General features: G+C 45.5%; 1 protein-coding gene across 1 annotated transcript; it reads left to right on the top strand.

The window, feature by feature from the left end:
* The first annotated feature begins 621 nt into the window (after window positions 1–621).
* LOC118543205 (carbonyl reductase [NADPH] 1-like) lies at window positions 622–6,688 on the top strand. The gene is made up of 3 exons (XM_078075433.1): window positions 622–1,026; window positions 2,532–2,639; window positions 5,994–6,688. The coding sequence occupies exons 1-3, from the start codon at window positions 738–740 to the stop codon at window positions 6,476–6,478; spliced, it is 882 nt and encodes a 293-aa protein (XP_077931559.1). The 5' UTR covers window positions 622–737; the 3' UTR covers window positions 6,479–6,688.
* The last annotated feature ends 10,224 nt before the right edge of the window (window positions 6,689–16,912 follow it).

Below are 16,912 nucleotides of genomic sequence, written 5' to 3'. Positions count from 1 at the left end.
CTTTAGGCAAACGGGATTATGAAACCATTAAATCAAACATTCCAATCAATACCTTGGCCCACCGTGTCTTCATAAACATCCCCTCCCACTCGGAGACCTTTGGAATCACACTGAGGGAGAGCCCTGCCCACAGCCAAGTCTCATCACAGGACCGAATTCTCTATTTCTCCCCCTTGAGTTTCTCCTAAGAAAGGAAGGGGACCTGTATCCTCAGAACCACTTTTCCTATGCCAGAAATTTCACTGCACCTTGGAAGAACCCAACCATTCCCATTCTGCAGTGGAAGGACATGTTCCCAAGACATTCTCTCTACCCCTTTTTTCCTTTTGAGTTTTTCCCAAAATTATTTTAGATCAACTACCGTGAATCTCTAGCCCCCTGTAACCACCACCAACTACCTTTCTTTTGGGGAGCATTTGAGTCCAACACGAACCATTGTTTGCCTCAGAGGAGGGACCTCTTAGAGTAGAGGGTAGAGACTCAGTTGGGCTCAGGGTGCAGCTGCTGGAGGGACAGACCTGGTATAGTGTTATTAGGAAAATTGCTAGAACATTTGGCCCCTCCTTCGATGGAGGGACTGAGGCGGGGCCTTGGGCACTAGGAGCCACAGTGCTGGATCTGAGAACCCAGTTCTGCTGGCATCTCTGACTGTATTAGAGCTCTGCACCACCAGCCCTCGTGGGGCCCATAGCACCATCTGCTCACCACCTAGGGTGGTGCTTGCTCTCCACACAGCCATGTCATCGGCCCCCCGTGTGGCGCTGGTGACCGGGGCCAACAAGGGCATTGGCTTCACCATCGTGCAGGACCTGTGCCGGCAGTTCTCCGGGGACGTGGTGCTCACGGCGCGGGACAAAGTGCGGGGACAGGTGGCGGTGAAAAAGCTCCAGGCCAAGGGCCTGAGTCCCCGCTTCCACCTGCTGGACATCGACCACGTGCAGAGCATCCGCGCCCTTGGTGACTTCCTGCATAAGGAGTACGGGGGACTGGACGTGCTGGTCAACAACGCGGGCATCGCATTCAAGGGTAAGGACACGGGAACACGTTGGGCTGGAGACCTCCCTTAGGGGACCTTCCAGGGTGGGTGGGGCATGGTCCCTGAAGGCTACCGGAGGACCCAGAGCTCCTATGGGGTCTAGAAGGGCCTCCCTAGGGAAAGAGGCTGGACTGGAGGCACACAGAAAGAAGAGGCCTCTGGGGGTTGCAAGTCTTAAAGCCAGGGCACCTTACCCCGATGTTTATAGCAGCAATGTCCACAATAGCCAAACTGTGGAAAGAGCCAAGATGTCCATCAACAGATGAATGGATAAAGAAGATGTGGTATATATATACAATGGAATATTATGCAGCCATCAAAAGGAATGAGATCGTGCCATTTGCAACGATGTGGATGGAACTGGAGGGTATTATGCTGAGCGAAATAAGTCAAACAGAGAAAGACATGTATCATATGACCTCATTGATATGAGGAATTCTTAATCTCAGGAAACAAACTGAGGGTTGCTGAGTGGGGGGTGGGGTGGGAGGGATGGGGTGACTGGGTGATGGACACTGGGGAGGGTATGTGCTCTGGTAAGTGCTGTGAATTGTGCATGACTGTTGAATCTCAGAACTGTACCTCTGAAACAAATAATGCAATATATGTCAAGAAAGAAAAAAAAAAAAGAAGAAGAATGTAGCAGGAGGGGAAGAATGAAGGGGGGGAAATCGGAGGGGTAGACGAACCATGAGAGACGATGGACTCTGAAAAACAAACTGAGGGTTCTAGAGGGGAGGGGGGTGGGGGGATGGGTTAGCCTGGTGATGGGTATTGAGGAGGGCACGTTCTGCATGGAGCACTGGGTGTTATGCACAAACAATGAATCATGGAACACTACATCTAAAACTAATGATGTAAAGTATGGGGATTAACATAACAATAAAAAAATTAAAAAAAAAAAAAAAGCCAGAGCACCTTGGCATTGCCATGGATTAATCTCAGGGACCTGACGGAGAGTTTGGCAAGTTTCATTCGGTTTGGATCAGAGCCATTCGGTGAATGTTTAATCTATTTTGTAATAAACAAAAATTGCAATCAGAGATACACAGAAATCCCACTAGGCACACTTCCCAAGCCTCCTCAAATGATGCCAACTTACCAAGCTACACAGCATTAACACACCAGATACATCACGTTGGGAAAATACGGTTCACTAACCCAAACATTAATGAGAGTTCACCAGATTGCACCTGCAAAAAGAATGTTACTGTCACGGGGCGCCTGGGTGGCTCAGTTGGTTGAGCGGCTGCCTTCGGCTCAGGTCGTGATCCCAGGGTTCTGGGATCGAGCCCCGCATCAGGCTCCCTGCTCGGCGGGAAGCCTGCTTCTCCCTCTCCCACTCCCCCTGCTTGTGTTCCCTCTCTCGCTGTCTCTCTCTCTCTCTGTCAAATAAATAAATAAAATCTTAAAAAAAAAAAAATGTTACTGTCATTTCATGGGATTTTCTCAAATGGCTACTATTTATTAAAATATTCTCCTCCTCCCCTAACAGCTGGTGATCCCAAACCGTTTCATATTCAAGCAGAAGTGACCATGAAAACAAACTTCTTTGGTACCCGAGATGTGTGCACAGAACTGCTGCCTCTAATGAAACCCCAAGGTGAGCCTGATCAGGGGCCCAAGCTGTGGTGGTTCTGCCATGATCTGGCCCCTTGCCTCTCTGACCTCATCTACAGACCCCTGGCCCCTCTCCTCCTGGACATGTGCCCCTCTGCCTCAGGACTCTCACACTCGTCCTGCAGTCAGCAGTGCCCTCTGTCCCGCTGGTCCTTCACAACTCTCTCGGTCTTATCCTTCACATCTCTCCTCAGAGAGGCCTTTTACTCGCTCCATGCCACTCACAGGTGCAGGACCCTGAAGATTCCTTCCTGGGCCCTTTCTTCTCCCTCTCCCTTTCTCCCAGGGATTTTATTCAGACCAGTGCACTCCTCACTCTCCAAACTTCTCAGACCCACCTAACATCGGTCACCTGCCTAGAACATTCCCAGAGCTCCAGACACATATAGTTCTCTTCCCGCCTCTCCTCCTTACAATGCCTTCCCACTCCTCCAGCCCCCAACCCATACACTCATTTAAAACATCTACATTTCCAGGGGCGCCTGGGTGGCTCAGACGGCTAAGCGTCTGCCTTCGGCTCAGGTCATGATCTCAGGGTCCTGGGATCAAGCCCTACATCAGACTCTCTGCTCAGCAAGGAGCCTGCTTCTCCCTCTCCCTCCACTCCTCCTGCTTGTGTTCTCTCTCTCCCTCTGTCAAATAAATAAATAAAATCTTTTAAAAAAAAATAAAACATCTACATTTCCAAAACTATCATTTCCCACACACGTCCTGGTCATAGACCCTACCATCCACCAACAAAGAATAATGAGGTCACCATGCCCATCTCCTGATTATAGGGACCAGGTCCTAAGAGTTGTCCTATGGATTTTGTCCCCAGACCTTTGCTCCATCCCAGCTCTAAACAGACACTAGCCTGTCATTTCTGGATCATTGCAACCTTCCTAAGAGACCCTGCTTCTTCTGTCTTTTCCTCTCTAGGCATTCTGTCTACTCTCTGAGCACTCACTTACTCCCAAAAGTCCTTCAGGAGCAAAGCCCAAGACCTGAGCATCACTTGTAGGCATCTCTCTCATCAGACCTGCCAAACCCCAGTCCCATCAACTCCCCTTCCCCTTGTCCAATGCTCTGCACTAAACAAACTGCCAAAATTCCTTGCTTGTCAACTAGTGTAATACTTACCCCGCAAGAACGTGATGCGGGGAACCACCACCCTTTTACTACACTCATTAAGATAAGCTGATACTTTGAGAAAGATTAAGATGTCTGGCTTGAATTGAGGGCATGCAGGTACCGTGGACTCTCTGTTCTGCCCCCAATTTGTCTTCTGACCTGGAAAGTTCTACTGTTTCTTCTAACACTGGCTTCACTGGCATCGCAAAGGGTTGCTCTCAGATGTCACCGACTCCTTCACTCACCACAACACCTGAGTGGGATGGAGCTCCTTGTGCCACCACCACACATCCTACAGGTATTCCCTTAGAAGGCAAAAATGGCTTCTGACCGAGTTTTTTTCTCACTTACTGAATAGTGTTGGGGCTTGCTGTGTGTTGACCTTGGACCAGAATGTGGAGTACGTGCTGTCCTGCATTTGCTAAGGCAAGCTCTAATCAAACAATTCATCTTACCTCAGGGAAACTAGACTTCATGGACATGGAAAGGCACATGGAAATGCATGGACTTTCTCAGTGTGAAAGCAGGGTTTTCTTGCCTTTTGAAATAGGAGAGTTCTTCATTAGTTGGGGGGATGGCAGCCACTGTGCCCTTGTTACCAGGACTTTGTCCTCTTTGGGGAGACTATCTGAGATAAATCCTAGCTAGGAAAACCAAAAGCAAATACTGTCCCTCCCCTCCCATACTTCACAACCTAGGATACAAAGAACAATCCTGAATGACTTCACCAGTTCTCTGTGGGTGCAGAACACATTCCAGAGGCCCGTGTTTGCTCTGTTTTTTGGCATGGAGGGACAAAACGAAAAAGAATGTGACCTACAGGACAGAGGCATAGTAGAGTGATTCTTCTCTTTTAATCCTTTCTTCAAAAAAGAATTTTACTGAAATAATGGAGCCACAAAAAAGTTAAGAATCTACAACCACCAGGTTTTTAACCAGGCAATCAGTATCTAGGCCACATACATCTCCTCCCCACATTCCATGGCTTTTCTTCCCCATTCCCCTAAATTCATATTCCTGAATTTAAAGGATACACTCTCTAAAGTGATAAACTGTTGTTCTTCTATTTTCTCTTTAAATTATACTATGCATTTAGTTTGAAAAAGATATTAAAAAATAGATACTCCTTTAAATATAAAAACTGTAAACAATTACTCACACATGTCAATATAAGTTCATTGCTATAAATACTAACTATATTTTCAAAAAAGAGGTAGTGAGAACCATGTCAGTGCTTTACACTTTCAGCAGCTTATTGAGACACAATTCACATATTGTACACTTCACCCATCTCAGATATCCAACTCAGTGGATTTTAGGAAATGGGCCGAGTTGTGGAACCATCACTGCTTCAAGATTAGCACACTGTCATCGGCGCAGGGAGATCCTGTGCCCTTAGCTATCAGCCCTCCGTTCCCCCACCCCCCCCTGCCCCAAGCACCCACCAATCTACACTCCCCCCTTCATTTCCTTTTCTGGACATCCCATGTATGGAGGAGCATATAATGAGTGGTCTTTTGTGACTGGCTTTTTAATTTTGAATAACGCTCTCCGGGTTCATCCATGTTGTAGCACCGACATCATTTCTTTTAATAGCATCCATTTAACAGATTCGTTTTCCACGGCTCCTTTCCATGACCATATTGCCAGGACGTTAGTCAGTCCTTCTGAGCCAATAAGAACACCACCAAGGAGAAAACCCGCATGCAGTTCCGCCCACTGAGGTGACTTGTCTTTACCCACCTAGAGCACAGTGGCGGTCTCCCAAACCTGATGCAGTCTGTTGACCTTCAAAAGGCCCTCAGTTAAGCGATCAGCTCTTTGTTGTTCAGTAGACACCTATTCATAGAGCACTGCCCAAGTAACCACAAGATCTTCAGGTGGTCCCAAAGGGACCAATGAGGAAAAGTGGCTCTCTACTCATGACTACACTGAATGTCTCCTATCACTCTGTTTAGCATGTTCCTGTAAAAAGCACGTTCTTTTCTTTATGGAGCATCTGGGCACTGCTCAGTCCCATTAGATCATTTCTCTGACATCCTCTGAGACATGATGAGTAAAACAAGGTTCAAGACTGTATCATGTCCTTCATTTGCAGAGGCAGTCTTCATTGCCACTCATAGCAGATTGGTCATTGTCTCCCAAATGGGAAAAATACCAGCGATTTTGGTATGCATCATCCTCAGGCACGCCATTCTACGTGACTCTCTATGTTGTATTTTAGGCAGAGTGGTGAATGTGTCTAGCATAATAAGCCTCGTAGCCCTTAAAAAGTGCAGCCCAGAACTGCAGCAGAAGTTTATAAGTGAGGCCATCACAGAGGAGGAGCTGGTGGGGCTCATGAACAAGTTCGTGGAAGACACAAAGAAAGGCGTGCACAGGAAGGAGGGCTGGCCTGATACTGCCTATGGAGTGACAAAAATCGGTGTCACGGTCCTGTCCAGAATCCATGCGAGGAACCTGAGTGAGCAGAGGAAAGGAGACAAGATCCTCCTGAACGCCTGCTGCCCTGGGTGGGTGAGAACAGATATGACAGAGCCTAAAGCCATCAAAAGCCCAGAAGAAGGAGCAGAGACCCCTGTCTACTTGGCCCTTTTGCCCTCTGATGCTGAGGAGCCTCATGGGGAGTTTGTTATGGAGAAGAAAGTTGAACAATGGGGACCGCTCTATCAGTTACCTTCATGGCTCCCATCTCAAATCCCACCATGATTGACCAAAAAAACTGTTACACTGTCAACAATATCCTTATCAAAAAAACAAAAGCAAAAGAATCACTATCCTTACTGAGTATTCACATTGAAATGGCTACTAATTCTGTGAAGTTTCTTGTGATTTCTTCTGTGTTATAAGAGGAGAAAAAGTGGAATTGATGAAAATAATGAGTGGACATCACAGAAGAAATAAACAATTCTAACTAAATGTCCATGTGTACAGATGGTTTTATGGCAACCAGCCCCAAAATCACCATTTAGTACACTAAGTACTAACAGCAAACCCTAAGGTAGATCAACAAAAGGGACAGTTGAACTCAGGGCTTGGTAAACATTAGTGAAAGAGGCAAATAGTATTTTTGCCTTTGCAAGGCCAATGGTCTCTGTAGGACCTACTCAAATCTGCTGTTGTAGCTGGAAAGTCACCACAGACGATATATTAACCCATGAATGGGGCTGGTTTTCCCCGGCAAGCATACTTTACCAGCCTCTAATATGACATGGGCAGCCCATGAAGGATAGACACCCTCTGTGGGGTGAGTGTGAAATGGGAGCGGGCGCTTAGGATACATCCATAAGACAGGCTGAGACAAGGGGAAAGGTGAATGTGGATTGGTATCAATGCATATGAAAGAATGATTGTCAAATCTCCTCAAGGTGAATGTGGTATTGAAGTAGGGATAAAGGGTCACCCAGTTTGTAACATTAACATGGTTCAGAAAAATATCAACAGAAGGTGAACACAAAACGATAGTAAAATAGTCGTCATTGTTGAGGCTAGTTCGGTGAATACCTGGGTGTCCACAATACTATTCTTCCCACTGTCCTCTTTGAAAGCTCCCAACACAAACATCTAGAAACTCAAAGGTCCTGGCTCTGCCACCTTACTGGGTGACCTTGAGCAAAATCCTGCATGTTGCTGTAGGTCAGTGTCCACAAGTGTACCATGGAGGAAACCACACAGGATTGCTGTGAAGAGTATGTGAACTAGTACAGGTGGACAAGCTAAAAACTATGGCTGCGCAGAGTGTCCTCCATCGTGAGTCCCTGTAGTGGGGCCTGACACGTCCATGGCCCTGAGGGGAAGTTCTTACTGCCCTGCACCAAGCCTGGCTCCCCGTGGGCTCAGTGAATGCCCACCACCTCCCTCCCCTCACAGAAGCATCCCTGTGGTACAGACTCCTCTCCTCTCGTGATTATTTCTCACTCTTCACCACGGGTTTTCAGGCTAAAAGAAATGAAAACTGAAGGCCCATGCAAGCAAGGGGAAGTTTTTTATTTTGCATGTGAGGTTTCCTTTGGGGTACCTGGCTGGCTCAAATGGTTGAGCATGGGACTCCTCATCTCAGGGTTGTAAGTTTAAGCCCCAAGTGGAGTGCAGCGATTACTGAAAAATAAACTCTTTTAAAAAATAAACTAAAATAAAAAATAAATATCCGGTTTCCTTTAAATTTTCCCTTCAAGAAGGCTGTTAATTTCCTTCCTGTTAGCTTGTATTTCTAAACTGACCCATGAGGAAAATCAATGTCTAGGTCAAAACAATAGAATCTCTACTGCTAGTTTGGAAATGTAACCTGGTATCACAAAGACCCCCTTTTTTTGATACTTTAAAAATAATCCAAACTATCTATACGACTTATTAACTATGAGGCTGGACTAAAAGCAGGCATTGTAACAAGCGTATGCATGTGTAGCCATTAAATAAAACATTCCAATCACTGGCCTGGCTCACACTAATTTACACAAACATCCACTCGCACTGGGAGCCCCCTGGATCACACAGACGAAGGAGCCCTGCCCACAGCCAAGTCTCAGCACAGGACTGATGTCTCCCTCTTGATTTTCCCTTAAGAAAGCAAACGGATCTGTATCCTGAGAAGCAGTCTCCCTGGACATATAACTTCACTGTATTTTAGAAGAAAGCAACCATTCCCATTCTGCATAGGAAGCGCACATTCCCAAGACAATTACGCAGCTCTCTTTTTTCTCCCTCTAAGGTTTTTCCCAAAATAGTTCACTTGAACGCTATGAATCTCTAGCACTCTAGTAACCCATACCCACCACCTTTGTTTCGGAGAGCACATCTGTATTCCCCAAACCATTGCTTGGCTCAGAGTTGAGATCCTAAGAGGGAAAAGTCCTGGTTGGGTCAGGGTGCCGCCCCAGGAGGGATGGATCTGGTAGAGGCTTGTTGGGAAAACTTCTTACATTTGGTCTCTCCTCTGATGGAGGGATTGAGGCAGGGCCTTGGGCCCAAGGAGGCACAGCCCTGATTCCTAGAACACACTTCTATTGGCATCTCTGACTGTGGCCTGGCCTCTGCACCACAAGCCCTCGGTGTGGCCCACGACACGATTCTCTCACCAGACAGGGCCTTGCCTGACCTGCATGGAGCCATGTCCTCAGCCACCTGCCTGGCACTGGTGACCGGGGACAACAAGGGCATTGGCTTGGCTGTCCCGAGGGACCTGTGCCAGCAAATCCCCAGGGATGTGGTGCTTATGTCTCAAGACAAGGTGCCGGGCCGGTGGTCATGCAGCAGCTCCTGGTCGGGGGCCTGAGTCTCCACTTCCACCTGCTGGACATCGACACCCTGCAGAGCATCTGTGCCCCGTACGACTTCCTGCACAAGGAGAACGGGGGCCTGGCCATGCTGGTCAACAGCTCAGGCATCGCCTTCAACAGTAAGAACATGGGAGCATGTAGGGCAGGAAGCCTCCCTTAGGGGACCACCCAGGGTGGGTTGGGGATGGTGCTTGAACCACTACTGTGGGACCCACAGCTCCAATGGGATCTAAAACGGCCTCCCTAGGGAAGGAGGTCAGATTGGAGGTACACGAGAGCAGAAGCCTCTGGGGGTGCAAGCCTTTCCGGCCAGAGCCTCTTGGCGTTGCCACGGATCAGACTCTCAGGTAAATCACTAGATTTTTACAAGTTTCTCTCTGATTGGATGTGACCATCTGGTGAATGTTTAACCTATTTTGCAATACACAACAAACTGCAAAGAGAGATACACAAATATCTCATTGTGCATCCTTCCCATAGCCTCCAAATTACAAAGCTACACAGCATGAACACACCACGTAAATAACATTGGGTTCACGATGAGTCGTGGAACACTACATCAAAAACTAACAATGTGGGCGCCTGGGTGGCTCAGTCGTTAAGCGTCTGCCTTCGGCTCAGGTCATGATCCCAGGGTCCTGGGATCGAGTCCCACATCGGGCTCCCTGCTTGGCAGGAAGCCTGCTTCTCCCTCTCCCACTCCCCCTGCTTGTGTTCCTGCTCTCGCTATCTCTCTCTCTGTCAAATAAATAAATAAAATCTTTAAAAAAAAAAAAAAAAAAAACTAACGATGTACTGTATGGTAACTAACATAACGTAATTTTTAAAAAAACACATTGGGTTCACTAACCCAGAAATTATAGAGAATTCACCAGATTACACATGCAAAAATATATATATACATGTATATATATTACTGTCACTTCATGGGATCTTCTCAGATGGCTACTATTTAAAAAAAAAATTTTTTTTTTAAAGATTTTATTTATTTATTTGATAGAGACACAGCGAGAGAGGGAACACAATCAGGGGGAGTGGGAGAGAGAGAAGCAGGCTTCCCGCTGAGCGGGGAGCCTGATGTGGGGCTCGATCCCAGGACCCTGGGACCATGACCTGAGCCGAAGGCAGATGCTTAATGACTGAGCCACCCAGGCACCCCCCAAAAAAATTTTTTTTAATTTATTTATTTGACAGAGAGAGACACAGTGAGAGAGGGAACACAAGAAGGGGGAGTGGGAGAAGGAGAAGCAGGCTTCCCACTGAGCAATGAGCCCGATGCGGGGCTCAATCCCAGGACCCCAGGATCATGACCCGAGCCGAAGGCAGACGCTTAACTGCCTGAGCCACCCAGGTGCCCCTGGAAATGTAAATGTTTTAAATGGGTGAATGGGTTGGGGGCTGGAGGAGTGGGATTTGGGGAGGAGGGGAAGGCATTGTAAGGAGGAGAGGCGGGAAGAGAACTATATGTGTCTGGAGCTCTGGGAATGTTCTAGGCAGGTGACCGATGTTAGGGGGATCTGAGAATTTTGGAGAGTGAGGAGTCCACTAGTCTGAATAAAATCCCTGGGAGAGAGGGAAAGGGAGAAGGGTCCAGGAAGGAATCCTCAGGGTCCTGCACCTGTGAGTGGCATGGAGCGAGTAAAAGGCCTCTCTGAGGAGAGATTTGAAGGATAAGACCGAGGCAGTTGTGAAGGACCAGCGGGACAGAGGGCACTGCTGACTGCAGGACGAGTGTGTGAGAGTCCTGAGGCAGAGGGGCACATGTCCAGGAGGAGAGGGGCCAGGGGTCTGTAGATGAGGTCAGAGAGGCAAAGGGCCAGATCATGGCAGAACCACCACAGCTTGGGCCCCTGACCAGGCTCACCTTGGGGTTTCATTAGAGGCAGCAGTTCTGTGCACACATCTCGGGTACCAAAGAAGTTTATTTTCATGGTCACTTCTGCTTGAATATGAAACGGTGTGGGATCACCAGCTGTTAGGGGAGGAGGAGAATAGATTAAAAAGTAGTAGCCAGGGGCACCTGGGTCACTCAGTTGTTAAGCGTCTGCCTTCGGCTCGGGTCATGATCCCGGGGTCCTGGGATCGAGCCCCGCATCGGGCTCCCTGCTCCGCGGGAAGGCAAGAAAACCCTGCTTTCACACTGAGAAAGTCCATGCATTTCCATGTGCATTTCCATGTCCACGAAGTCTAGTTTTAATTTTTTTTATTATGTTATGTTAGTCACCATACAGTACATCATTAGTTTTTGATGTAGTGTTCTATGATTCATTGTTTGTGTATAATACCCAGTGCTCCATGCAATACGTGCCCTCCTTAATCCCCATCACTGGGCTAACCCATCCCCCACTCTCCTCCCCTCTAAAACCCTCAGTTTGTTTCCCAGAGTCCATAGTCCCTCATGGTTCATCTCCCCCTCTGTTTCCCCCCCCTTTCATTTTTCCCTTTCTTCTCCTCACGTCCTCCATGCTATTCCTTATGTTCCACAAATAAGTGAAACCATATGATAATTGACTTTCTCTGCTTGACTTATTTCACTCAGCATAATCTCCTGCAGTTCCAACCATGTTGATGCAAAAGTTGGGTATTCATCCTTTCTGATGGCTGAGTAATATTCCATTGCATATATGGACCATACCTTCTTTATCCATTCATCTGTTGAAGGGCATCTCGGCTCTTTCCACAGTTTGGCTATTGCGGACATCGCTGCTATGAACATTGGGGTGCATATGGCCTTTCTTTTCACTACATCTGTGTCTTTGGGGTAAATACCCAGTAGTGCAATTGCTGGGTCATAGGGTAGCTCTATTTTTAATTTTTTGAGGCACCTCCACACTGTTTTCCAAAGTGGCTGTACCAACTTGCATTTCTTCTGTTTTTCTGTGGGAAAACCATGGATGGGACTTCCTACTCTGCCATCTTGCTGATGTTACTCTTCAGATTGTTTTTGACATAAAGCTGCAACATTTACTCTTCCCTGGGTCTCCAGCCTGCTGGTCTACCCTGCTGATTTTGGACTTTCCAGACTCCATAATTGTGAGAAATTCCTTAAAGTTCCTTAAAATAAATCTCACACACTTTCCCTCTCTTCCTCTATGTGTGTGTATACACACACACACACATGCACACACCCTATCAGTTCATTTTTCTCTCGAGATTCTGGACTAATTGATTAATACTTATGGCAAAAGAATAAATAATATTCTATATTGCAAGAGATGTTTAAGTTAGGATTTTGAGCAAAGGAACTTATCCTGGATTATCTTGCTGGGCCCCAAATGTCATCACATATACTCTTATAGACAGAGGCAGAGGAAGTTTTGAAGAAGAGGAGGCATGTGACCATGGATGCAGTAAGTAGACTGATGTAGCCACAAGGAAAGAAACACCTGTGGCCACAGGGTGGAAGAGGCAAGGAAGGGTTTTACTTTTCTGGGGCTACCATAACAAATGATTACAAACTGGGTAGTTTAAAACAACAGCCGTCTATTCTCTCAAGGTTCTGGAGGCCGGAGGTCTGAAATCAAGGTGTTTCCAGTGCTGTGCGCTCTCCAGTTTCTAGAGAAGATACCCATGTTCTTTGTTTATTTAGGAGTTGGCCACATTTGTGACTCAATATAAGTTCTGGCAGATTACCCTAAAGAGCCCTCGGGTAAAAACCTCTCGCATTTCTTTCTGGCAGCTCTCCTTAGGATTACAGGTTGTACCAAAGTATTGCTATTGAAGAACAAAGAGTTCAGAAAGTTCCTTGCCTTCAGCAAAGGAACACACACAACCAGCAATTATGTCTCTTCTTCTGTGAGTGCTCTTGGTCCCTGTCATAGGGTTACCACCTCTCCCTACACATAGAACATGCTATCGAGTGGTACAGGACACTGCTGGCTCTTTAGGCAGGCCAAGAAAGGAGAGGCTACCACATGGACCTCGGTGTAGGAGCAGGTGACTTCAAAGCAACTGCAAGAGGGTTAACTGATTCTTGCCCATCAGTGACCAGTATAGTTTCCTAAATGCAGGACCTAAACAAGTGTCCATCAGTTGGAAAGAGATCAGGGGAAAGAAGTGGTGGGAACAATAGGGGGTTTATGCTCTACAGTTTGAGTATCATAATTCAGGATAAAAAGGTTGATGGTAGAACCATGCATTCAATGTGGTGATATGATAAAAGCAATTTACAAAATTGTTCTGTAACTTGTTCTGGAATTCTGAAAAAAGCCAGAATATCTCTGACTTCTGTTTGAGTTCTGTCAACAGAGCCCCAAGCTTCTTCCCACTGGGCTCAGCAACAGCTTGCTTGGTTTTGTGTTCAGGAAGACAAGACTATTAACAGTAAACTGTTGAAACACAGACTATTTCAGCAACTGATCTAATTTACAAATGCTTGTCAATCTCTGCCCAGATCCCAGTCCTAGTAACTCCTGCCTTAAAACTCCCCTACAACTAATTCCTTACTAAAAACAAAAAAACAAAACAAAAAAAGACCCTTATAAAACCCAAGTGCTCAAAATATTGAGATAATTTGATGAATTCATTTGGTCAGTGGAACTTTTGCCTGACAAGTTTCTAATAAACCCAGCTTGTGAGATTGTTTTTTTCAATCACAAAAAATTTTCTCCTGGTGGTTTTATGGGGAGCTTTAACAGACCTGGAGGTCCAGTGATATCTAGCCAAAATCACCTCATCCATTTTGGCCCAAGACCCCACATCAGTAACAGCATACATCCTAACACCTCCTGAGTACCCTGATCTGAGGTCCTCAGCTGTCACAACCACTGAGTCTCCAACATTAAGTCTGAGTTCCCATTCCTTTTCCAATCATTATCCTTCAGGAATTGTTCAACTTCCAGTAAATTTCTATTCAAATTCCTTGTTGGAAAACTGACAAAGCATTTATTTACCATTTTTTGTTCTTTTTGCCTGTCATGTTTTCTGTCTATAAGAGGAAGCTCTAAGGGTAGGGGGCATACATAGGTCTGATAAGTCTACCTCTTAAACTGGCCCTGAGGATAAATGAATAAAAGGTCTTATTAGTCTGGCTTCCTTTCTTAGACATCTTTGTCTTGAGTCACCCATCAAAACTTTACAACAGCTTTCTTTAGTCTGGTCTACCTGTAAGAAATTGCTTCTAGAAGAGATCTTCTCTCACCATACTCCATCTTCCAGGGCCATTGATTTATCATTTCAATGACAGGAAATGGCTCAACTTCAGGTTGAGGGGCCCAAGACATGGGTTATAGAAACAACACTTCCTACTGACTGCTAGCCAATTCCACATGGATTCACCTGCTAACTAATACATCTACAATTCTTCCTGACAGAGATCTGGCTGGCTACATGTATTCTCACTTAATCCCAACCCCTGCTGCTGTGCCTTTATATGTCATAATTCCACCAAGGGTCGTATGAATTTGCAGGTGCTACTTTGGTGAATTTTTGATATGACAATTGATCATCTAAGGGGTACATTAAAAGAGAGACAAAACAAAACCCCTAATATTCTTGGTCAACACTTTTGACAGATATGAGTAAGTTTCAAAAAGAAATTCAGATTCGAAATTGGACCTTTACAATATAGCTTAGTCAAAGCTAATAAAAAAGGTGAAAAGCTTAAAACTGTGTGTCCATTAGATTCATCATGAGCAAACACATACCATGTATAAATCTACTTCCCCCTCCTCACACCCACATGCCTTCTCTACCTTCTGCTCTCTACCTGGCTCTGACTCTTTTTATTGTCCTGCTGGTCTACCTGAATCACCTAAGGCTCAATAGCCCCTTAAAGTCAGACAACTGGAAACCTTAAAACAGACTGGAAACCACTGTCTGGGTCAGAATTCAGAGTTATCAATGACTATCCTAACGTTTTACTGAGAAACTTAGAATAGTCATATGAATTTATAATTCTCGACTACCAGGCTTATATTGACTAGTTCACACACTGGTGGACTCCTCAGATGTCAAATCTTGGATGAAAAAAGACTCACTAGGATGAGACCACAGAGAATGTTAGGAACCCTGAATTTCTTAGGACAGTCAATGGGGTCAGCAAGGCTATCAGAATAGAAGACACTCTCCTAAAGATCACATCAGACACATTCCCTGTAAAGATTGACTAGGCTCTTCCTCAGTTTTATAAACAAGGCAAAGATGAAAGTATGGTCAATTCAAAGACAGATTATTAAGCAACACTTAGCATAGATGCTGGGGTCAATTTCAGTATAGACCTGTTTTTACTGTTTTTCAATGAATGAAAACCTTAATAGGATATTTGACTAGCAAAAGCAAGTTAGAGTGGAAAATAACTCCCTTCCCTCAACTACAGCACTCAGAAGAATACTTTTAAGCAATTTTTTTTTTAAGATTTTATTTATTTGCGAGAAAGAGAATGAGAGACAGAGAGCATGAGAGGGAGGAGGGTCAGAGGGAGAAGCAGACTCCCTGCTGAGCAGGGAGCCCGATGTGGGACTCGATCCTGGGACTCCAGGATCATGACCTGAGCCGAAGGCAGTCGCTTAACCAACTGAGCCACCCAGGCGCCCCAGAAGAATACTTTTAGAGGGGAAGAGATCAAACCCAGAATAAAACTCGGAATAATAAACTTAAGGTTTTCCAACTTAAACAATGACATGTTTCAGGCACCTGGGTGGCTCAGCCAGTTAAGCATCTGCCTTCAGCTCAGGTCATGATCCCAGCATTCTGGGATCAAGCCCTCCATCAGGCTCCCTGGTCGCTGGGGAACCTGCTTCTTCTCCCTTTGCCTCTCTCCCCCACTCATGCGTGTGCTCTCTCTTCTCTCTCTCTCTCTCTCTCTGCACTCTCTCTCAAATAAATAAATAAAATCTTTAAAAAAATAAAAATAAACAATGATATGTTTCCCACGGAAATAATTGCTAGAACCATAAACAAGGAGATTCCCAGGAAAGTGCGCTTGCAGATACTGCAAGCAAAAGGGGGGGATGGGAAAAATAATTATCCTGTATTAGCCATGAAATAAAAAGAGAAAATTAAGATGCCCAAACAGAGAAACAAGCATCCAATTCCCTGTTGTACCTTTAAGTTCACATGGAAACATTTATCTAAATATAAAGGACAAACATGCAAATTTGATTGATGTGGATATTAGGTTCAGTAGGGTCCTCAAAAAATTCATGTCTACCCTGAGATTGTGAATGTGATCTTATTTGGAAACCAGGCCTTTGCAGTTGTAATGAAGTAAACATGAAGTCTTGCCAGAATAGAGTGGGCCCTATAAAAACTGGTGTCTTTATAAGAGGGCCATATGAAGACACTGAAGATATCCAGGGAGAATCCCATGTAACAACAGAGTCAGAGATTAGGGTGGTGCTTCTATAAACCAAAGGGATGCCAAGAATTGCTGACAACCACCAAAGCCTAGGAAGAGGCAAGAAATGATTCTTCTCTAGAGTCTTCATGGCCCTGTCAGTGCCCTGCTCTTAGACTTTAAGCCTCCAGAACTGAAAGAATATTTTGTTTGTTTGTTTTAAGCCACCCAGTCTGTGGCAGTTTGTTATGGCAAACACAGGAAATGAATACAATATGGATACTACCAAACAACAGTGAATGTACCACTAACATACAACCTTTCCTTCAGAGGTAGAGGCCAGCCCACCAATCCCCAAATCCTATGTCCAAACACATAGTTTTCACTTTTAGACTTTAACAGAAGGACATTCCTCCTTCCTTTGTGGTACCTCATCTCCTCATTTAAGAGAGAAACACTCACTATGCCAATGGAATTGCCAGATGAAATGACCTTCCAGAAATTTCCTCTAGAAATTCTGAAGATTCCCCTATTTATAATCAGGTTAAAATTAATTTAGACATTAACTTACCACTGCCCTTATGTTTAAAT

Source organism: Halichoerus grypus, chromosome 1, assembly GCF_964656455.1.
Source record: "Halichoerus grypus chromosome 1, mHalGry1.hap1.1, whole genome shotgun sequence".
Lineage (NCBI taxonomy): Eukaryota > Metazoa > Chordata > Mammalia > Carnivora > Phocidae > Halichoerus > Halichoerus grypus.
This window is presented reverse-complemented; position numbering and strand designations above follow the sequence as displayed.

What these genes read in the sequence shown, in the direction of transcription:
- LOC118543205 (XM_078075433.1), top strand. Translation starts at nt 738, where the DNA reads ATGTCATCGGCCCCCCGTGTGGCGCTGGTGACCGGGGCCAACAAGGGC. An exon ending in CGCGGGCATCGCATTCAAGG is followed by an intron (nt 1,027 to 2,531) that starts GTAAGGACACGG and finishes CTCCCCTAACAG; the next exon opens with CTGGTGATCCCAAACCGTTT. An exon ending in GCCTCTAATGAAACCCCAAG is followed by an intron (nt 2,640 to 5,993) that starts GTGAGCCTGATC and finishes GTTGTATTTTAG; the next exon opens with GCAGAGTGGTGAATGTGTCT.